Genomic DNA, 23,700 nt, shown 5'->3' on the forward strand with positions numbered 1-23,700 from the left:
GGACATGGACACTCCTTCCCTATGCAGCCAAAGGGGAAACAGGCCCAGAAAGGGCCGAAACAAGACCAGAACGCAAGATGCCCCCTTTCCAAAGGGTCCTAGTCAGAAGCCTCAGTCCTAGCCTTTGTAGAACAGCCCCAGCCCCCGCGAAATTTCCTGTTTCTGAGCTAAACTCCTCCCCAAGAATGATCCACCCTAATGCTCTCAGACAGGCTCCCCCATGAGGGGCTGGCTCTTCCCTGTGAATTCTGGACACAGACTCCCAGACCTGAACTGGCCTCTCACCCCATAGCGACTCCCAGGCTGAGGAGGAGCAGCTCAAGTCCTCTCCCACCCGCCCTTAATTTTCTGTGGATCTGTCTCATCCTGGGGCTGTTGCAGATGTAATCATTATTTCCATCTTACGGAAGAAACTGAGGCTTGGAGAAGCTGGGAGACTTGCCCAAGGCCATAGAGGAGGCAGAACCAGAACCCGGACCCAAGTGCAACCAGATCAAGCTGTTCACGAGGGAAGTAATAGGAGTGGGAAGGGGAGGAGGAGGCGATGCCCTGTCCCTGAAGGTCCCACATGCACTCATGCAGGCTTCAACGAAGCCCTTATAAAGAGGGGCTCTGAGGAAGCCAGTGACCTGCCCACAGTCACACAGACCAGGGAGAGGTTTCAGCTGGAGACAGTGCTCGCAGGCAGTGAGAGGTTAGAGGTCAGCGCTTGAGCTGGAGCTGGGGCTGGGGAGGAAGGCAGTTGTTGACCCCAAACATCAGCTCCAGAGAAACGAGCAAAAGCCAGCCTGGAGGGAAGTCTGGCCCAGGAAGGGGTTTTCCATTTACTCTCCCTACTGGGCTAGTATCTGCCACTCCCTCTCCCTGGGCTAGTTTCTGCCAAAAAAATAGGATTCTGCCCCCATCTCCTAAAATCTGCAAATGCAACTGGTTTATTCCTGGTCCTCCTCTCTCTCCACCTTCTAGTTTCCCAGTCTGTGCAATGGAGTTCAGACTGGGAAAGACTTGCTGGCAGGAGAGAAGGCCAGGTAATCTCTGGGTTGTGTGAAGCTCAATGCTGCCCCCTGGTGCCCAGACTGGTGCAGCCAGCGGGGCTCAGGGAAAGGAGGCAGGAGGCACTTGAGAGAGAAAACCTCTCTGCCCTCAACTTCTCTGAGCCTCTTAGATCTCCCTCTTATGGAAGAGGAAAGGCAGAGCAGGAGACCTACTAACCCTGACTCAGGGGAATCCATGAGGATCCCTCTCAAGCAGAGATCTCAGACCCTGAGGTAAAGCCTGGAGAGAGGTGGAGGCCACAGTGAGGTCAGTAATAGCCTTGTCCAGCCTGCGCCTGACACCCCAGATGGTTTCTTCTGTTGTAGGTACAGTCAGTGCTGCCTTTATGGTGATTCCTGGAGTCTTCATCTCAAGCCTTTTTCTGCCTGAAATTCCATCATTTGTGTTCAGAGGAGGTATTCAACATATGTAGCTTTAATGGATGGATGGGTGGGTGGATAAGTGGATGAATAAATGGGTGGATGGATGAATTCCATTCATTTGCATTGAGATATTATCTCCAGGAGGTCTGTGTTATCAAGCTTGGGGAGGAATGAGTTCAATCTGCCTAGCTGATTGCCTATGGCTACAAAAAGGAATAAGATAGTGGAAGGGTACATGTTTTGATTGAGGAGAACCTCAAGAGAGTTCAGATGAGGGGAAGATCATGGGGGAGTTCAAGGGATCAAAGAAGGCCTCCTGGAGGAAGTGGCATTTGACACAGGACTCGTAGGACAGAGAAGACAGTGATGATGTTTAGGTAAAAGAACAGTATGCACAGAGGCACGGACACAGAAGCACCCTTTGTGCTGGCAAGAAGGCTCCAGTTGGAGGCAATGAAGGGAGGCTGAGCTGAGGTGGAGCCATGCCAGAGGAGGCTGTGAAGGCTCTCAGGAGGTGCTGAGTGTCAGGCCAAAAAATTAACAGCTTGTGGGCAAAGCACTGCACTGTGAGCTAGGGTCTGCGTCCCAACCCAGGGTCTGCTCTGACTTGGTTTCAATCCCTCAGCCTTGCTCTATGGAACTTTCTCAAGGAAGCATGCCAAATTCTTGATCAGGGAAATACCTAGGAATCACAGCTCACAGAACAGTCAAGCTGGCAAGTACCATGGACCTCATCAAATCTAACCCCCTCAATTTGTAGATGAGAAAACTGAGGTCCAGAGAGAGGAAGTAACTTGCCCAGGATTGCACAGCAAGCCAGTGGCAGAGCCAGGACTTGGACCCAGGTCTCCAGCCAGCTTCTCACTTTGGGGCTTTTCCCCTCTGCTGCAATGTGGGATAGCATCTCGGAGACTGAGCTGGAGGAGAGCAACTGAAGGCAGAAGGCCACCAGGAGGCTGCAGCCCCACCTCTCCACCTAGACCAGAGATCACAAGGCCAGCCAGTCAAAAATGTTTATTGAGCCCTTCACCTTGCTCCCCATCTTGGGCTAAACTGGGAGGCCTGTGTATTGAGCACTTACACAGAGGGACTACAAAGAAAAAGAATCCGGTGGCCTTCCAGGAGGAGGAGAAACGAGGCGGATGTGGTATTCATGAGAAGGAAGGGGCATCGAGAGCAGACTTGGATGAGGGTGTAGGCAGGCCTCCAGGAGAAGGAGTGGCTTGTCACTTAGGTTCCCTCTGGTTCTTGACCAAGGTCTCCACCTCCTTCATGAGCCGGAGACACAGCTCCTCTTTCCCATGGCAAAGCGATGCACTGCACACCCACTGGAAGCCCCACAGAGCCTCTCACCACCTGCATGGAGAGAGGGTCTGTGGACTCAGAGCCTGCTTCTGCTCGCAGGCCATTTGCCCAGCCTTCCTCACCACACATAGGTATGCATTTATCCAAATGCCTCAACCTGAATTTATATTATGGTAGAAATGTTCTGGATCTCAGAGATCCAGGCTTCCTCAGACCTCGGCAAAACCTGGAAAAACTGTTCTGCTTTGTTTACAATTCTCCAGGGTTAAGATGTAAAACTTGCTCCCTCTGCAGAGAGGTGACTGTAAGGATGAAATATAAAACCAAATATCCACTCAGTGTTCTCAGTAAAAGAAAGAAGAATGTGCAAATCCCTGACCCAGAGTCTGGTTACACTTCTGCAATAAAAGGGGTGCCTTGACCCCAACACAGGCCCAGGAACATGGAAGCTGAGCCTAAGTCCCTGCCATGAAATCCAAACATTCTTGTAGGAATTCAAACCTGTGTTCACTGCTTTATGATGCTATCATATAGGCCCTTATTTGCCTTTGTCTGGAGCTGGGTCATATGGCTTCATGTGCCAGCTCCTTCACTTCAGCTAGTTGTGTGGCTTTGGTCAAGTCCCTTAACCTGTCTGTGCCTCCATTTCCTCATTTGCAAAACCTCACAGGACAGTTATGGGATTTAATGATTTAATATATATACAGCACTTTTAAACACTCTTGGAACAGAGCAAGAGCTCAAGACACATTAGATAGTATCATTATTGTTATTTTCTCAGAATTCAGGTCAGCAGTTCCACTGGGTAACTCTAGCACTAAAACCAATTTCCAGAAAAAATAAGTTACTTAATGTCTGACTCAGACACATGCATACTTTTCAGAGCCAATCTCTCTTTTCGTCTCTCTCTCTCACCCAAGTCAGGGCTGATATTTTAGACCATGAATTAAATAGGCCCATGAAAATATTTCCTTTGTGCAAAGCCCTCTCTGAATTAGTAATAGTAGCATTTATTGAACACTTCCTACATACAAGGCTTTATGCTAATTGCTTTACTCTTTCTCAGTTTAACCTTTAACACAACCTGCATGGTAGATGTTTTAATTCTCACTTTCCTGGAGAAGAAACTTGAGGCTCGAGAGGGACAGTGTCCAGTTCAGCTACACAGTAAGCTCCTAACCAGGGACCTTTGCTCTGCTCCTCTTTCCTGCCTCTGGGATTTACTTTCCCTACAGAAGTGACAAGGAAACCACTGGTTTTGCAAAATATTCTCCCCTAACAAGGACAGAAGCTGACTTGGAGGGCAAATAGTGTGTCCTCAGGAAGAGGGTAAAACTGCAGCGGAAATGGTGATGGGTAAACAGAAAGAATGACGAACCCCACCCCACCCTCACCTGCCCCAAAACGGGGAGAGGCAAAGAGGGAAACTGACCTCCCGGAAATTTTTGTCAAAACTATCTCCGGAGTAGCCCCTGTAGAAGGCCAGTTCCTCCTCGTCCTCTAGCGTCACGGTGGTGACGGGCACCACGCCGGCAGAGAAGTTCAGGACGTTGAACAGGGAGACGTAGGAAAAGCTACCTGTAGGAAGATCCAGTTAAGCCCAGGAAATGAGGGGCTCCGAAAAGACTCAGGTAAGGAAGAATGTGTGTGAGCGCCCCCTAGAGTTCCTTCTCGGAACTGCAACCCCTGCTTGCAATAGCCGGTCCAGTGCAGGGTGCCCACCAGACAGAGGCCTCCTGCTCCCCACAGTGGAGAAAAGGAGGGAATCAGCTCTGTCCAAGCTTTACTCAGTGCAGGGCACTGTGCTGCCCTCTCTACGTTGCTGACTCCTTGACTCCTCTCTACTCCTGAGAGGTGGGGATTACTATTCCCCATGTACAAATGGGAACCAGGGTGGCAGACAGGTCCACAGGTCCAGAGGACACCAGGCAGGGCCAAGTGTGGGATGTGCCTTTGGGCAGCCACTGTCGGGGGACCCAGGGGAGAGAAGTCCAGGCTTGAGGTGGGTTTTCATCCTACATGACATCACCTCTGAGACCTGCACCTGTGCTGAGCATGGGACACTGCCCTGTGCTGATGCCTGTGTTTCAGGTGGGCTGGGCTGGGCTGAGGACACCTTTGGAAGTGGGGTATCAGAAAGCACATTAAGGGTGAATGGATATGCTAGGTGAAAGAAGCCAGACCCAAAAGCCTCATACCTTATGATTCCGTTTATATGAAACCCTAGAAGAGGCAAAACTATTGTGACAGAAAGTAGACCAGTGGTTGCCAGAAGTAGGGATGGGGTGAACTGCAAAAGGACATGAGGGAAATTTGGCAGGTGATGGAAATGTTCTATATTTTGATTATGGTAGTGGTTATACAACTATATACGTTTGTCAAAATTCATCAAGTTACACACTCAAAATTGGTGAACTGTATTGCATGCAAATTATACTTCAAGAAAGTTCATTTAAAAAGTGGATAGAAATTGGGATTGACTGCTAATAGACATGGGGTTTCTTTTCAGGGTGATGGAAATGTTCTGGAATGAGATGGTTGTGGTGGTTGCATGACATTCTGAATGTACTAAAAAAAAAAAAAGCCCACTGGATTATATGCTTTAAAATGGTGAGTTCATGTTATCTCAATTTTATCTCAATTTAAGAATCTTTTTCTAATAGTGAATAGAGACAGAAGTCAAGGCCACGGGAGTTGTGGCAGGACTCGGAAGTCCTGAACTCCTAGTCTCAGCCCCCCCCAGGACCCAGTGCCCTCTTACTTGCTGCTAAGGCAGGATAGCCAATGTAGAAGGCAGGGTCCAGAGCTGGCACCAGCAGCACATCCAGGTCCAGGGAACTCCACTTGGCTATGAACTCTTGCTGATATTCCTGCAGGGATAGTGGCAGGCAGGAGGGGTGAGACAAGGTCAGGTGCTCCCAGGCTAAGTCAGGTTAGACACCAGGAAGAATTTCCAAACTGTGAGATGCAGACTGAGATGAGGGCCGGGGGAGTCAGGGTCTTCCCAGGGGCCAAGGTGAAGGGATGGGAAGTGGGGGTCTCAAGCTGCTGTGACTTGGGGACAATATGTCATCCTGACCCCAGGGAGACAGACTACATTAATCTCCTAGGTCACCAGGCCTCCCCATCTAGGTGCAGCTGGGCTTTCCCTGCAGGCCAGGACAGGGATCTGCCCCCTGTCGGGCCACTCTTGTCATCATCACCCAGGTGTCTGCTGCCCCTGCTCCAGCAGTCCCTTGAGGTCTCCCCAGGCATCCATCACCTCCACTGCTGTGTGCTGCTCCCACAGTTTCTTGGGTGTCCTGGGGAATGAGGACAACTGAGAAGTCCAAAGGTCATCATGGGAGGACTCCCTTTTATACAAATGGGGATAGGACACCCAAAACGCTGGGTCTGGCCTCAATACTGTGTCATTAGCTGATAAACTAGGAATGACCCTGTGCCTTGTCCCCTGGTCAAGATCCCCTGTCAGTCCAACATTCCCAAGAGGATACATTCTCTGGTCAATGCACCCCACCACCGCCAGACACAGGGACTCACAAGCTCCCTCAAACTCACAGGTTCCTTCCCCTAATTTGCGAGGCCCCAGGTAAGTCCTCAGGCTACTCTAGCCCCAATTCCAACCAGCACCTCAACTCCAAGCCCAACAGCAACTCCAAGCCCAAACCCATCTCCCTTCCTACCAACATCCCTACCCCAATTCCAACCTTAACCCCAGTCCCAACTCAAACCAACTCCAACCCCAGCCTCAGTTGTAAACTCAACCGCAACCAAACCTAACCTCAACTCAGGCCCAGCCTTTATCCCAACCTAACCCAAAGCTAGCCTAACTCAGAGCTTAAAATTACAAATCAAACCCCAGCCCCAAACCAGCCCCAATCCGAACCCCATTCAAATGTCTCAACTTAACCCCATGTCAGACATGACCCTAAAACCCTAGTTAGATCCCCAAGTCTAAATAGCCCTGTCCTCCCCCAGTGGACAAGACCCCCAGCTACATGTTCTTCACTCAGTTCCCATGGAAGACCCTTGTGAGCTGGACCTGAGGAGACACAACCACTCACCCCACTCCACGAATCTCTTCCAAATTTTGGCTAGTTCGGGGGTCCTAGAGGTGAGGAGAGAGAGAGAGACCAACTTCAGAAACCATGGAACACCACCAGCCTGCCCAGGACAGGGGTCCATGAAGAGCACTCTGCAACTCCACAAGCCCCTGACCACCTCTCCGAGCCTTGAGCTCCCTCTAGTCCCCACCCCCTTGCTAAATCCTCTTCCCTCTCTCTGAGGTACCTCCCACTCTGAGCCTCTCTGAAGCCCCTCCCCCTCTCTAAGCCTCTCTGAAGCTTCGCCTCTGAGCACACTCTTCTCTTTTGACTCCGGACCCCCCTTCTTTCAGTGCCTCTTCTAGTTGGACCCTCCTCTGAGCCACTGCATTCTCTGAGCCTCATCTTCCTCTCTGACCTGGCCCCACCCCCTGTGGAGGCCCCCTCCTCTTTCTGAGCCCCTCTCCTCTCTGGGCCCCTCCTGCTCTGAGTCCCCCCTATTCTGGGCAGACACTCACTATGTACTTCAGGATCCAGGCCCAGAAACACTTGAGTGGGTCTGGCAGACGGAGCAGGCTGACCAAGCCCTTCATGCTGGGGTCCACAATGTCCCCCTTACTGAGGAACCACAAACACACAGCTGGTCAGTTATAGCCTTTCAGCCATTGACTGGCTCCTACCCGCCCAGCTCCCCCTCTGTAGATAAGCCATGGAGGGAGGTCAGACCCAAAGAAATGCTTCTGTTCCCACCAGTACCACCCCTGGAATGTGTGCACCCTGAAGACGCAGCCTGAGTGGGTGACTTGCTGCTTAAGCTCACACAATTAGCCAGAGGCATCCCAGCAGTCCAGGCCTGCAGGTCTGCTCCTAGGGCTCAGGTTGCCAGCAGCTCCCTCCCAAATCCTATTTCCACCATGCCCCACATCTGTGTCCTGAAAAACGTACAGCTTCTCCAGAAGGGTAGCCCCTCCATCAGCATACAGACCCCCTGTGAACAGGTGTATGAAGGCATACTCCACGCGGGGGACAGAGAAGGGGATGACCTGAGGGGACAGAGGCCGAGTCAGGGCCTGGAGCTCTTCCCACCCTGCCCTGTTTTCTCTCTGTCCCTTAGGATTAACAAGAGAATGTCACATCACTCCTCATCTCCTCAGCAGGGCGGGAGAGGCATTTGTGCCATGCCCACTCCCTCACCCCGCACAGAGATATGACAGAATTCCAGCTACCTGTGACCCCTGCCCCATGCCAAGTGCTTTACTGTGAGCTCCTTTAATGTTCACAGCCGCCTAGGGTGGTAGAAAACTGAGGCTCATGGGGGTCAAGGGACTGGGCCCAGCAATTCTCAAAGGGGAGGCAGGGCCAGGGCCAGCCACTGGGGCACAGGAGGTGAGGAAGGAGGGGAAGAGGGATTTTGAGGACAGAGAGCTCCTTATAGCCATTGGATGGAGGCGAGAAAAACCCAGGCTATAGGGATTCTAGGAGTGGGTCCCTGAGTCCCCACCACTGAAGGAGGGTGCCTTCCTCACAGAGTGAGGCCCACCCTGCCCCCACCTCCACCCCATCAGTCATTTCCAGGAAGCTTAGAGGAAACACAATGATCTCAATAGCTCAAACTTAGATAACTTCCTTTCTCTCCAAGAATGGCCCAGCCAGCATCCTCACAGGTCCATCCTCGCTCCCTCCCTCCCAAGGGCTAAGTAAACTTACCTGGTGTCCTGCATCCTGCAACAGCCTGGAGGTGAGCCTCACAGCCCTGGCCATGCTAGGAGATGGCTGGGTGAAGCCGTCTGATTCATAGTAGCCAATGCGAAGGGGCCATTTACTGGAGTACACCTGGGAGCAAGAGGGGCTGGGTAGAGCTCTGAGGGGAGATTGGCCGCACTCTCTCCAGGATCCAGACTTGTAGGCTGAGGCCTTGGGCCACAACTGCCCTCACTCAATCCACAGGGGCTCCCTAAGAGCCCCCTGGAGCATCCCTATATATTTTCAGGCTCTGGGTCCTCTGGAGACACTTCTGGAAGTCACTCATGGTGGCATGAGTGACTGGATAGCTGGAGTGGATAGGTAGACAGATGATAGATAGATTCGTGAGCCATGAGTGGGTGTACGTATGAGATGGTGAATGGGTGGGTTAGCAGAGGGTTGAACGGATGGATGGGTGGGTGGATGAATGGATGGTTGAAGTTGAATGAGTGGGCAGGCAAGTAGATGGATACATACAAATATCTTGATGCTAAGGAACTGTCAGGAGGAGGAAGAGATCAACAGAGGCAAATAATGGATGGCAGACAACGATCACAGGTTGATTGTACCAGGATGTGTGTAGGCAATCAGATAAATAAATCCGATAAATGGTAGACAGACACTCTCCCCACTGAGGCGGTTCTGGAGTCAGACAGGGCTGGGCTCAATGCCAATTACCAGCTACAGATCATCAGCAAGTCATTTCACTTCCCTTAGTTTCTCACCTGTAAGTGGGAGGAGCAATGTGCATTCTACAGAGTGAGTGTTATGATGAGCTACAAAGAGCCTGCACAGAGTAGGCACTGATAAGTGAATGAATTAATGAATAAATGAAGAGTGTCAGAGTTGGAAGGTTCTGGAGCAATCTCCTGGTCCAACCTCTTCATTGTAGTGATGAGAAGACTGAGGCCGAGACAAGAGATGCGACTTGGCCAGGATTACCTAGAGGGCTAAGAGCCCAGCTTCACTTGATACCAGGCTCTCGAAACCACACTTGCTGAGCATTCCGCCTGTGTGTTTTGGGTACGCGATTTGGAGTCCCTCTCTGGGGGTAATATCATCTATGACTCCAGGTAGCGGAAAACCCAAAGTAGCTGGTGTCCAGCGGGGGCAGGAGACAAACATGACTGAGCGTGTGCACTTCCTGCTCTCAGCACCTTGGTCTAGGAAAGGAGGACTTCACAGGGGAAGGTCAGACAACAGACAGGTCAATGAAGGGAGGGAGGGAGCCCTCCAGGTCTGCTCCCCAACCAGCTCACCTCCTCCCTGAAGGGCGGGGGGGGGCACAGTGGGGTCCAGTTGGTGCATGTCCTCACTCAGCAGCGCTCGTAGGCACAGCGCCAGACTCTCCACATCCCGGGCCATGGGGCCAGCCGCTGTGGTCACTGCACAGAGAGGGTGGAGGGAGACAGATACCCCACATCTTTTCTGCTCTGGGGACCCCTCTGCCTGGCCTCAGAGGGTGAGGCTCAGGGCCATGATCAGGGCCAAAGGAAGAGGCCCTGGTGTCAGGGGTTGAGGATGGGCGGAGTTGGTAGGCTGGCCAAAGCTGCTCTGGTGCAAGATAGGGGAATCACTTCTGGGGAAGAACATGGAGAAAGCAGCAGAAGACATTAAAGCTAAAGAGCAGGAAGCGCCTCTCAATGGGGCAAGAGTCACTGGGTTAGGGAGCCACACAGTCCCTTCTCCCAGATTCCTTGACCACCAGTGGGGCTGGTCTGTCTGAGATACTGGACAAGTGAAGTGACCTTGGGAGGAAGGCTGGCAGGTTCATCTTTGAATGGGTGTGGCCACAGACACAGACAGGAGCTTACCTGATTTCTTGCCCTTGACCGCAGAGGTGACTCCAGAGGAGCTGCAAAACCCCACCCATCCAGAGCCCAGCTCAGCACCTGAAGGAAGGACTTGGGTGCCAATGAGGCTTGAGCACCCAGTCAGTGCCCTCCCCCAGGGCCCAGCACACAGGAATAGGAGCTGCATCAACCTCCCCATGACTCTCTACTGCCCACAGCATAAAGTCTGAGCTCTTTGACTCTCCTTCAAGGCTCTGAAGTATCAACTCCTTCCAGAGATTCCCCTTCCACACACACGTATGCTCCAGGCAAAATAGGCTCCTTACAGACTTGCAGCTTTCTAGATTCCACTCCAACCTGGCTTGTCCATCCTTCAAAACCAAGTTCAAATGCTGTCTCCTCCAGGAAGCCTTCCCTGCCTTCTCCCTGCTTCTGAAAGTTTAAAGTCTAGGCTTTTAATAAATCTCTGTTAAAGAAAATGTCGGCTTCATCCTTTGAGTTCCCACAAGCTTTGAACCTCTCCTAGAACCTCAATCACTTGCTGGCTAAGCCATTTGGATGTCTAAGAGCACAACAGGGCCAGGGGCTGGGTCTGAGAGTGCTCTGTGTCCCCCAAACAGGGGCCACTCCAGTGTAGGTACTCAGAATGGGGCTGAAAGATAGGTGGATGGGTGGACAGATGTGTGGATGAATGCAAGATGGATGGAAAGATTAATGGATATATATGGATGGGTGGGTGGGTAGATGGATGAATGGAGGCAAATATGGATAGATAGATAGATGGTTAGATGAGTGGATGGACAAATGAATAAACAAATGACAGGAAGGATGTGTGTAAGTTTTTCTAGAACTGGAATATTTGTCCATTTTGTTCACTGATGCATCCCAAGTACCTAGTATAGTGTCTGGCACAGAGTAAACATTCAATAAATATTTCTCAAATAAATAAAATGGTAAATGAATGCTGAAATTGTCTGATGGATGGAGACTAGGATGATGACTGCATTTGTGGATGAATGGATGAGGGATGGCTATAAATGGATAAATGGATGGACTGATGATGAGTAAGGGGAAAGGTAGGTAGATGGATAGATATATAGATGAATGAGTTAACAAATGAATGAAGTAATGAGTGAGTGGAAGGTCTGTTCCACTGCCACCTGTACCAAATATGATGTGTTTAGCTGTGGCTGAGGCAGGAGTAATGTGAAGCCCTCCTAACTTCACCCACTTCCCCTAGTACTGAGCTAAGTGGATGAGGGCTGATGAGTGAAACAGGTCCCCCTACTCCCCTAGACCCCTAGTTCCTCCATGCTGGGCTGAGCCCACCCACACCACCACCACCACCACCACCACCACCGAGTACCTGAGGCGGGATCCTGTGGTCCGGAGGCCACAGACACCACAAAAGCTGGCTGGAACGTGGATACTGCCACCAGTGTCGGTACCCATGCTCAGAATGGAACCCCCTTCTGCCAGCAGAGCTCCCTCGCCCCCTGAGGAGCCCCAGGTGTCTTCTTTAAGTTCAAGGGGTTCAGAGTCTGTCCATAGATGGGGTTGCTGCAACCAAAGCTGAGGAAAGCAGGAGAAAAGGGGCTGGGAGGAGAAGGCTTAACTGGAGAAGCCGCCCCGCCCATAGAGAGGCTGACTTCCCTGGAGATCACCCCCAGGGCCCGTGAGCTCCCCCCTGGGGCTGGAAACCTCCTGGTGTCTCTTTGGCTGAGTTGAGGGGCAGGAAAGACCAACCACGACTCTTAAAATAAGGACCAAGGAGAACACAGCTCTGCTATCAGAATTGGGTACAGGTTACAAAAACAGAAATAGATACACGAAGGGCTGACAGAGCTGGGGGAGAATAGGGGATGAGAAGAACCATTAGAAACTGGGATAGAAACAGATGTAACTTTTCAGAACCTGACAGCCCTTAAGGACCATGGAGTCCACCCACATGTTGTAATATGAAGAAATCTAGGCTCAGGGGGGCAGAAATGACTTGCCCAAAAATCTCAGTCCTGGAGGTCTGCATGACTGGCCCCCACCTCACCCTCGGCCCTGAGTCAGGACTTTCAGCTGCCGCTTGATCCTGGGCCCAGCCCCAGCCTCAGACCCCGCCCGGGCCTGCCTGCTGCAGAGACCTGAGCAGTGTCTGGGAAATGTTGGTCTTAACGAAGGGAATAGCTCCATGGGCCTTGAGCACTTTGACAATGACCCCATCCTGGGCCGCCGGCTTCTCCAGGAACTGGGCCAGGCCACATGTAGAGTCATGGCCCTGCAGAGAAGTGACAAGGAGGTCGGGGTAGAATCACCCAGCAGACTCCCATCCCAACTCCCACGCATTCTCACAAGTGCTGCCCCCTTAGAAGGACTCATAGGTGTCAGAAGAGCACGGTGGTTAAGATTTTGGGTCCGGGAGCTGGACTGCTGGGTCCAGTTTCCAAATGGCCACTTTCTAGCTGTACAGCCTTGATTAAGTAACTTGCCTGATGTCACACACTTAGATGTACACATGCGCATGTACCCTCAGGGCTCACCATGCAGTCAAAGTTGTCCTTGAGGCTGATGGGGACCGCGTAGAGAAGGCCCCTCTCACTCTTCTTGAGTTTCTTCAATGCCTGTAGTTGCTCCTCACACTCCCCCAGGAAATCCGTCAGGCAGTTCATCTCATGGTGCACCTTCAGTGCCTGAGCAGCATTGAGGGAGACCAGCTAAGGGCTCAGGGGGAGGCCAGAGACAGGGCACTGAGTCACTCCAGCCCCTCCACCCACTCTGACTCAGAGCAGAAGTGCCAGATGACTGTGGCATGTGCCCCCTCCCAAGCTAGCTGCAGCACCACAGGGTTACACCTGTCCCCAACTCCTCTAAGTAGAACAATAACAGGTAACATCCCCCAGTCCAGCCCAGAGCCCTGGGGCCCAGAGTACTGACCCCTGGCCCCCACCTCCTCTAAATAGCTGCAGAGGACGCTCTCCAGTCTCAGCTCGTCAGCCCACAGCTTCTGGGCCAGTTTCTCCAGGGGCAGCTCCAGTATGGGCTTGGGGTCCAGCTCTGGCTCCTGTGGAGATGGGGCCGGACAGATGTCAGACTGCTCCACTCAGGCCCCCACACACTCAACATCACACCCACATACTCCAGAGGACACAGTGTTCTCATCCCTGTGTTCACCCTTAGCATTAACAACACTTCCTGGTCTGTCTCCAGGTTGGCATGAAAGCCCCACAGGGGTTGAGGTGTTCTCTTCTCTCTCTGCCTCCCCAGTGCCCAGCCCAGAACCCAGCCCAGAGGAGGGCCTGCCCCCTGGTGCTGCTATCCAGCCAGGGCACCAGTGGAGCGGAAGCGACTCTACATGTGCCCTTTTGGACTCAGGGGTTCTGGAAAGTGAGGCTTGGTTCTGTGTGGTTTGCCTTCAGGGGTCACCCCAGCATCCCACCTTTCCTTCTTCTCTAGTCTTCCCACTCCTGCTGAGGCGGGAAGCCCCATAAAAAAGACCAGCAGGACCCTTAGGCAAGGCCGCTGCTCTCCTCCCAGCACTGTCCAGTTCCCTGGCCCAGAGGCTCTATTTCACTCTTTGCCTCTAAAGCGGCTAACTTACACCTAAAATTCTATTGGTTCCCTGAGCTCATTTCTGATTGGTTATTTCCTTCACTCCTGATTGGTTATTACTCTCATTTCTGATTGGTCCACTTCCCTAACTTCTGACTGGTCCATTTGTAGTACTTTATTTGCATGGAGCTCACTCCTGATTGGTTATTTCTCTCACTCCTAATTGGTCCATTCCCCTCACTCCTGATTGGTTATTTCTCTCACTTCTGATTGGTCTATTTCTACAAAGCTTGCTCCTGGTTGGTCAACTTCTGTTATACTTTATTTACATATGATGTTGCAAAATGTAAACCTGGCCGCCTACAAAAGGCCTGTGTAACCCTACAGACGCGGTGTAGAGCTTAAAGTGTTAACCTTTTTGTGGTTACGGCCGTGATAAACCTGATTTCTGCAACTCTCCGAGTGCTGCTTGGTCTCTCTCTGGTATCCAGATTGCTGTTACGACTGAGCTGTAATACCGGACTGTAACACATTTTTCCGCAACAGTGCTGCTCTGACTTTGGGGAAGGGCAAGATCCAGCTTGGGTGGCAGGAGAGCTGGGAGCCGGCCTTTACCACAGCACTAGTCAGCTTGGTAACTGGGGCTAGTCCCTTCCCCTCCGCTGGCCTAAGTCTCCTCGGAGAGGAAAGGATCAGAAGTCAAACAGCCATGTAGGAGATCATAGACAGGACCCCTCTTCAGCTGCTCTGAGCCCAGCCCTTCAGGGAGTGAGGCGAGGCCTAACACCAGCCCTCAGGCCTCGTCAGGGGCAAGCGTGACATGACAAGGACCTAGCACAGAGCAGGCACTCAGGAAGCAGTTGTCTTCGTTTGTCCCTCATGGTCCCAGCTTAGACCCTGATGCCTGCCAGCTGGAGTGGGTTGAGTGGGAGACAGCGTGGTGGGCCTTTCTTGGTCCTAGAGGGGAGGGATGGGAGACAAAGGGAGTTCCCTGGGAGGTTGGGGGCCCCAAGGCTTCTTGGATTTGTCCTAGTCTTCCCCTCACTCTCCTCTGCAGCACCTGACTCTCAGGCACTTTCCATCTGGAAACTCTATGTCTTCAACTCTCCTGGCTTCCTCCTGTCCTTAGCGGCTCCTTCTCAGTCTCCTCTGCCCCTCTTGCCTCTGGTAAATGTTGGCTTCCTCCCTCCCTCCCTGCCCACCCTCCCTGGGTGACCTGGACGGCCACATGGGCCCCATGGGGCCCAGACCTCCCTGTTTCTCCAGTCCAGGACTACCTCCTGCCAGACCTCAGACCCATTCACCCACCCACTGGTGCACAGACACCCAGGACTCATCGTTTTTCTGTCAAACCTGTTCTTCTTTTACTTCTTTTTTTTTTTTTGGCAAGGAGATAATTAGGTTTATTTGTTTTATTTATTTTTGGAGGAGGTACTGGGGATTGAACCCAGGACCTCCTGGATGCTAAGGATGCACTCTACTGCTTAAGCTATACCCTCTCCAAGCCTGTTCTTCATGAGATTCCCAGTTGATGATACTATGTCACCAAAGCAGTAAATGTCAGGATGACTCTGGAGCCCCTCCTCACACCCAAGTTCTTATAATAGTATAAACACTAACACTCAATCACATGTAAGTGTTACAACACTTAACACTTACCATGTGCCTGGCCACATTCCAGGCACTTTACACATAGTAGCTCATACTACTTCTTACAACAACCCTAGGGGGCAGGTCATACTATTTTCTCACTTTACACCTGAGGCATGCAGAGCTACTTACCCAAGGACTCGGAGTCACACTGGGCAGGGCAGCCCCAGTGACCATTCTTATATCCACACATAATGCTGATAGGTGGTTCTGCCTCCTTCACATCTCCCACCTCTGACGCCTCGAACTCCCTCCTGCCTGCAACCTTCTCTGTCTGTCCATTTTATCACAGCCTCCTCACTGGCCTTCCTGCCTCTAGTCTCTACCTCTCCAGCTCAACCTTTTCACTGCAGCCTGGGTGATCCTTTTCAGACCTTGTAAACCACAAATCTGACCATAGGTCCCAGTTGCTCTCAGAATAAAGTTGCAATACCATTCTCAGCATGATTTACAAGGCTTTCACCAGAAACATACAATGTGTCCACCATATAGATACACCAAGATTCTCAGGTACTAAGTACTTACTGCACGGCTGGGAACCGTGTCAGGCACTTTGCCTGCACCATTGCATTAAATCCTCACAGAAACCCTTAGATAGGTGCTCTTAGCATCATTTCCATCTGACAGATGAAGGCAACTGGGCACAGAGGCTAAGTCTCTTGCCCAAGGTCATAAAGGTGGGGAGACTTAAGGTGAGGTCATCAACAGCTTCACCGCTGCCCTCCAATGGCTCTTGGGAGGGGAACTTCTCTGATGAAGCACGTCCTGGGTGCCAGGCACTATACTAGGCCCTTCCCTTGCCTGGGGCCGGGTGGGCCCATCTCACCAGCCTCCTCTTGCCCTGTCCCCCACTCCTGTAACTGCTGCTCTCGCCACACTGCCTAGTCCCTCTGCTCACAGTGTCATTTTACCATTTCGGTGCCTCCCCAGCCTGTGCATCACAGGGACTCTCAGGAGGGCCTGGACATGGATCACCCTGGACAGAGCAGGCATTTGGCTGGAATGCACCTCAAGAACTGCACCCACCATGGTTAAAATATTGAAATCCTTCTGAGTCACTTGGCAAAAAGCCACACCCTTGAGCACCGCATGACCCCAGCTGCCATGGCCCCTCTCCGGGACTGCACCCTCTCTTCATGGCCCAGCAAGTAAAGGGCTCCTCTATGCACAGCCTTTGACACCCTCAGGGATCATGGAGGGCCAGCCTGTGCTCATCCCTTGCCCTGCTTCCCCTAGCCCCGAGGAACCCCACCAGCCCTGCCAGGGACTACCCAGAGTTCACCCGTCCACAGGCACACCACCAAGACTGCATGGCAGCCTCAGTTCCTACATATCCACCTGGAGAGGTGGCAACCCTGGTGGCACCCCATGGGCAAGTTCCCAGTGTCCATCGGACACCTGAGGCTGCTGCTTCCCCGCTGTTGTCCTTGCACGGCCACTGGTGAAAATGGCACCTCTCAGGGAGCTGGGGAGAGGTGAGGGGAGCAGGCCAGGGGATGCTGACAGGGGCCACTGCAGGCCCTGCTGGGATTGCTCCTCCGCCTGCGCTCCAGTGACCTGGGGTGGGGACTTCAAGGGTCCAAGAAAGCCTTTTCGCCAACCCTGATGAGTAGAACAAATCTACTAGAATAAGTTCATTGAAACCCACTAAAACTCACTAAACTCACTAAAAGCCCACTCAGCTAAGGGCAACAACTTTAGTTTTATTACTAAAATAGGAACTACACTTGGAGAGTGCTTGCTGGGTACCCAGGTACCACTGTAAACATTTATTAACTCCCTTGCATACTATAATTATAAACATCACCTCATTGTAGAGATGAGGAGATTAAAGCACAGAGGAGTTACTTAAAATGTAAGCGTCAGAGTCAGGATACAAACACAGGCAACCTGGCAGTCTCTTAACTACCACATCTGTGTTACTCAACTTCTCAGGGGACCTGTAAGATGAGGTTCCATGTAACTTATGTGACATGCTCATAACAGTGTTTATGACTTAGTTGACAGCAGAGACACTCGGAAGAGCTAGAGAATTATGAATGTAACTGCTCCTGGTTCAGCCAAAGCTGAGCAAGGACTCAACTTAAGGAACAGTAACATTGATGTTGAGACATAGTCTGCTTAATGAGACTGCAAGTCATCTAATGACTCAGCTTACTGAGAGAACTTTGAAAGACTGGGACATCCTCAAAAGATGGTAGCCGTATCAGAAGATTCCCCACAAATTTTCTAAAAATCAACAAATTATTTGGAAATTATTTGAATAATTTGATGAAAGAATTGAGCCTCAACTTATACCACTTTTAAGCCATTTGAACCTGTGGTTTAGTTTGGAAAAAATCATCCCCTCCTGCTGAGTCCCACGGATCCATGGACATCTGCTTTCTCCAGCCTCAGCTGGTGCTGCTTATATTGTGGTTTGAAAATCAAAGAAAATACATTTTAAAGTTTTTAGTAAATTGATTTATTATTAATATTTCCAAAGTGGTTGTTAAATATGTTTAATATCACAAAACCCCTCAACCCTCAGGGTGGCCAATTTCCACCTGAGGTGACCAGAGTCTCCTGGCCAGCAGCCTTTAGCCAGTGGACCCTATGAATATTATTTTCTATGTGTTCTATAGAAACACTGCCTTATCTCAGAACTTTCTCTCTCTGGTACTGCTTTTCCTGTTCCTTCCTCCTTTTGAAAAACTCCTACACATCTTACAAGGCTCAGCTCCAACATCACCTCTCAGTGCAGCCTCTCCAGACAGAGCAGATCACACAGCCGCTGAGTCCCTCAGCTCCATGGGCATCTGGCCTTCACCACACTCAGCTGAGCCACCTCCCCTCATGGTTTGCACAGCTCTGTGTCCACCATACCCCACCCAGATTAGGAGCATCTCTTAAGGCAAGTCTGGGTCAGATGTCAGAGCCATCTGGGTAATGAATTGTCCCTGGGGCCCAGCAGAGGCAAGACCCAGGAGAATCTTTTGTCAAATTATCCTAAATTGAACTGAATTGGATTTGTTTGAACCCTGCGAGGGTTTGACCTATGTTTCAGCCTCCCACCTGCCTGGGACAGAAAGCTGGTCACCTAAGGCCTTGAGGGTAGCCCTGGCAGAGGAATAACCTGACTATGAAAGTGCCCAGGACAGATCTGTATAGCTTTGTTGGGAAGAGAGTAAGATGCTGAGAGCGAAGAGGGCTGTAGCCTTGATGGGAGGCTGGAGACACCATGAATGAACGAACTCAACCCAAACCCTTCACATGCCTCCAGCCAACCAGACACCTTCCTTCCAGCTACCCAGACCGATAACTGCATACCCCAGACGCCCACACATATACCAGGCAGGTGCCCAGATGCACACAGAACCATATGTCCTCACACATCAGACACACGACCATCTATGTACATGCTCAACAAAACATTCAGACCCGACTAACCACACATATCTAGACATATATATGCCAATCAGTTACACAACACACACACACTCAGCCAGGCACACACACCAAGGCACGAAACCAAACACAGGCAGCACACGGCCAGACACACACCCAGCCAGCACACAATAAAACGCCAGCAGGAGGCACACACAAGCAGACCCTGGTGTTTGCAGTAGAGGAACCTAAACTGACCACGACACACAGATGGGGCCTCCCCACGCACACAGGAATCCTCTCCATCATGTGGATTCGCCACAGCAACCCCATTAGCCCAGATTTTCTCCTCATCAACCAGGGAGGGGCAGCTGCTCTCTGGGGGCAGATTGATTTATCCAACTAATTAGCCCCAATTAATATTAATACACATTCTCAGAAACTGCAGCAGCTCAGGCAGAGAAGCTGCCCATTGGGGCCATCAATCACCGTCCAGGGGACGGCAGAGGACACACAGGAACTCCAGAGCATGGGGACAGTACCTCAGGCACTGCCCAACCCCCACTTCCTTGGCTCCCAGAGGGAGTCCACCACCCTCAACCCAAGTTGAGGACCCCAAGATACCGCGAGCCCACCTCTCTTCTTGGGCAGTGGAGGAGCCCAAGGCCCAGAAAGGGGCTGTCACATCCTACGGGACACACAGCAAATCACCGGCACAATATAGAGTGATCTCTTCCTCTCATTCTCACCCTCCCTCTGCCACTCTGCGTAAGCTTTGCAGACATACCCACAGCTCAACACTTTACTGCAAGTCGCAGCCCAGCCATAAAGCCTGCCTCAGTGCCTTACAGTATCCCAAGTGAAGCTGTCCAAGCCCCCTTTTAAGAAACACATCCTCCTGGGAGGACCGCATCTCCACTGACCCCCTGTGCTTTGCATCTGTCACGTGCTCAGCAAACATTCGCAGGACGGATGAGAGGCAGAATGTGTAGACTAGGGTCCCATCCCAAGGAGGTTTAGGGGCCCCCAGGGGCTGAAAGAGTCCTGATCTTCTACCTCTAATTGCTTCCATCAGTTTATTTTATTTCAGCAAACAACCCAAATGAACACTTCATGTTTCTGAGCCCTGTGCAGGGTACTGAGAGAAAGAGAAAACACATTGCCTCGCCCCCAACCTCAAGGGGCTCAAAGAACACAGATGGAGGAGTAACTAATTGACAAGGAGCTGGGGGTGGGGGCTGCCCCCGGGCTCCCTGTCTTCTGAAGGAGATGGGGAAAAGGGACGGGCCCTCTCCTGAGGTGGGATCCACCTATTGGGACTTAGGGCTGGGGGAGTCTCAGGGATCACAGTCCACACACCTGCTGCCGCAGACGCTGTGCCAGGGCTTCCATCTTCTGCATCGCCACCTCCCGGCGCTTCTGTGCCCTGGGGATCTTGTTGCGGGCTGGAGCATGCTGCCAGGAGAGCAGGGTGGCCCCCAGCAAAACAGACCCCAGCAGGGCCAGCAAGAGTAGTGGCACCAGGAAGTAAGACAGCCAAGCTGCCCCAGGCATTGTGGAGCCTGTATGGATGTGTCAGCTTCTTCCTCAGAAACATTGCCTACTTATCTGTTGCGAGAGAACCCTCCCATGTCTGTTCTCCCAAGGGGCAGGAGCCACGGCCCCAGACGTGGCAGAACCCAACCTCCTCCCAGCTAGTTATTACGCATGTCTGGACTTGCCCCTATCTGGACCAGGTCCCCAAGCAGAGGGACAGGCTTTGGTAGAAACTAGCCTGAAGGAGAACCCAAACCTGCAGGTGGGCAGGTGACCAGGTTCTGATTGCACATCCTTTGTGTCCTCTGTCCTTCAGACACCCCACCCTAGTCTGACCTGCACGAGTTCTGGACAGGATTGTCCCTGAGGTTTCCTGTGATTTTTCAGGATAATCACCAACTCCCTTAGCATGGCTCACAGGCCACTTGAGGTAGACTGAACAGGATCTCAGTCTACCCAGAGACAGCAGCTCACTCTGGGGGGTGTCTGGGGTCCAGGCAGAGAAGAAAGGGAGGGACACCTGGGGAAGCAGGCAGGGCTCCGAAAGTATCCATCCCAAGAGAGACGATGCAAGGAAGTGAGGATGGAAGGAGGTACGCATAGCCGCACCCCTGCCACCCCTGCTGGACTTTCATTCTTGACTCCCAAGCAAGGCCACACTGCTGCCCCTGGGATTCCAGCCTCCCCAGGCTATTGGTTCTCACTTCCAGGCTCATCTCCCATTTTCTCATTGGTCTAGGAGCTCCCTGTCAGCACGGGGAGCATGAAGGGATGGAGTCTGTGGCAGGGAAGGGTCGGGTGAGGAGGTGGAGGTGACTTCCTGGAGGAGGGGCAGGAAAGACCTGGGAAGATGTGGAGCAGTAGAGCAGAAGGGACTTGATTTGGGAGCCCCTCCACTCTTGTTTCCACCCAGTCCTTTGTCTCAGAGCAGGAGAGAGCAGCTGTCTGCCACAACTGAGTCTGCCAGTCATTGTGACCAGGAAATGGTGGCTCCACCCTCAAGGCTGGGAAGTCAGAAGCAGATCTGGTGGGAAGGAGATGAGTTTGTGGTTGGTAATGTTGAGTCTGAGCACCAGAGGGTTGCCCAGGGCCAGATATGGAGTCAGCAGTTGACCTGTTGGCCACAACCTAAAGGGCAACCCCAAGGTCACCTACCCTCTAACACTCTTTGCGAACTCAAGAGGGCCTCTGGATCTAGCCCTCCTTGTTGGCAGACTCCCCACGTCCTTCCTCCTCTTTCCCACCATTCCCATTCCCACACTCACCACTCCCTCACTGAACCCTGGCTTCACTGACAGCTCAGCTCCTCACTCCGGCCGTTGGCCATCGAGTGGCCACACCACGCCTGTAGCACCTGGGGCCTTGTTACATCACCCTTTCCTGAGTTGCACGCTCCATTACATCACCCTCCTTGTATCTCCTCATCATATCTGCCATTCAGTCAAACTAGCTTGCTTATTTTTTAATTTAGTTCTTGTTTCCCTCCCTAGAAAATAAGTTCCAGAAAAGCAAGTAACTTGTCAGCCTTTTTCAAAGTGACTGGCACATTTCAGGTGCTCAATAATATTTCAAAAGTGGAAGAATGATAGATGGGTCAAGCCCTCTACTCCTGCCTTGACCTCTGTGTATTTCCCCTGGCTCCTTTCTAGCAGCACTTAGTAAGTCTCTCCCATCTTAAAAAAAAAAGGTCTGTCAGATCTACCTCCTTCATAGCTACCAGCCTTACTTCTTCCCTCTACCCCAAGCCAAGCTTCTCAAGTTATCTACACTTACTGCCTTTCCCTCCTCATCTTTCATTCTCTCCCTAACCCAGTCCAATCTGGTTTATGCTAAATCACCCCAATGAGCTCCCTGCAGTTAATTCAGCAGCATTTGAAGCCATTGCCTCCACCCTTCTTGAAATACACTCATTCCTTGCTTTTGTGACAACACAGCTCTAGGTTTAAATGTCACTTGCTTCAGGAAGCATTCCTGACACACGCGCACACACACACACACACATCCCAGGATGGACCAGGTACCACTTGGCTTACTCTCATAAAGTAAATAAAATAGTGCTTCTGCTTTATTGCACCTTTAACGAGTGTTTTTATGATTGTGCATTTTGTGTCTGTTTGCTAGAAGAATGAAAGCTCCATTCAGGCAGGAACTATTTCTGATTGGTTAGCACAGGTAATTCCTGTGGAATTCAATACGTTTATTGGATGGCGGGATGGATGGAAGGCATATAGAGAGGGGAAGTGGATGGATGAGGACTTACAGACCAGGAGAAAGTCACAGGTTGAATATAGACTGGGAATTATTTGTCCTGATGGGCACGAATCAAGATCACAGCAGTCGATAAGATAAATGTGAAAAGGGCTGAGGGTAGGGACTGATTGCAACAGTCCCATCAGGACAAGGAAGTAATCAGGAGAGGCCAAAATGGGTTTACTCACAAGTCACCCACTCCTCCAGTCAACAAGCCTTCACTGGGTACCCACAGAGTACCAGGCACCATGCTGGCTGCTGGTCATCCAAGGCACACCCCACACAGCCCTGACTCCCGGTGCCCTCACCTGCTTCAGGTGCACAAGGGAAACCTCCCACAATTTCCCTGATCCCAATCTATGTGTGGGAAACCTGGGAGGGCCCAACCCAGGCTGGTTGGGAGGCTCAGTACTTGATAATGTGGTTTTCATTTATGGGTGCAGCAGATCAGGCTGCCCGGGCAAGTGACCTGGAGTGACACACCCCAGGGTTCTTTCCTTGGTCCTGATCTGATTATTTTTTGGTGACTTGGATGAAGTTGGAGCAGTCCAGTGCTCAGATTTGTGGATGGACAAAGCTGGGAAGCAGAGCAGAAAGAGTGGGCAACAGAACCAGGACCCCAAAGGCTCTCAATAAGCTGGAACCCTGGAATGACCCTAAAAGATGGTGCCTATTAGGGATAAATGGTAGGTCCTGCGTCTTAAACTCCAATATCGCAACCTCAGGGAGAGGAAGGGAGGGTGGACAGGGGCATGACCAACCCTTTCTGTAAACAGACATCAGCAGAGGAGCACAGTGCCAGAACATTGCTTGTCGCCAGTGTTTGTGGCCACTTACCACAGAACCTGGCACACAGAGTGTTTATTGCATGTTCTTAGGATGATTGTGCAAAAAAGGGAAGTGCACTAAGTTTGGAGTCAGGCATATGGATTCAAGTCTTCTGTTCAAGTCTTTGGCCTTGGACAAACCAGCAACCCATTCTGAACTTCAGTTTCCTTATCTATAAAATGGAAGTAATAATGCCATTTTTTTCCCAGTGGGATAATGGATTATCAA

General features: G+C 51.5%; 1 protein-coding gene across 1 annotated transcript; it reads right to left on the reverse strand.

Annotated features, from left to right (window-relative positions):
* Nucleotides 1–2,423: 2,423 nt before the first annotated feature.
* Nucleotides 2,424–20,472, reverse strand: FAAH (fatty acid amide hydrolase). Its single transcript, XM_072975872.1, is given in 16 exon segments — nt 2,424–2,713; nt 2,715–2,774; nt 4,156–4,301; nt 5,485–5,593; nt 5,986–6,293; nt 7,596–7,809; nt 8,474–8,599; nt 9,769–9,792; nt 9,794–9,894; nt 10,324–10,364; nt 11,669–11,810; nt 11,813–11,874; nt 12,438–12,571; nt 12,834–12,983; nt 13,241–13,354; nt 20,218–20,472. Coding segments are annotated over 16 exon segments (1,995 nt in total). The 5' UTR covers nt 20,413–20,472; the 3' UTR covers nt 2,424–2,644.
* Between the last annotated feature and the right edge of the window lie 3,228 nt (nt 20,473–23,700).

The sequence above is a fragment of the Vicugna pacos genome, chromosome 13 (genome assembly GCF_048564905.1).
Source record: "Vicugna pacos chromosome 13, VicPac4, whole genome shotgun sequence".
In the NCBI taxonomy this organism is placed as follows: domain Eukaryota; kingdom Metazoa; phylum Chordata; class Mammalia; order Artiodactyla; family Camelidae; genus Vicugna; species Vicugna pacos.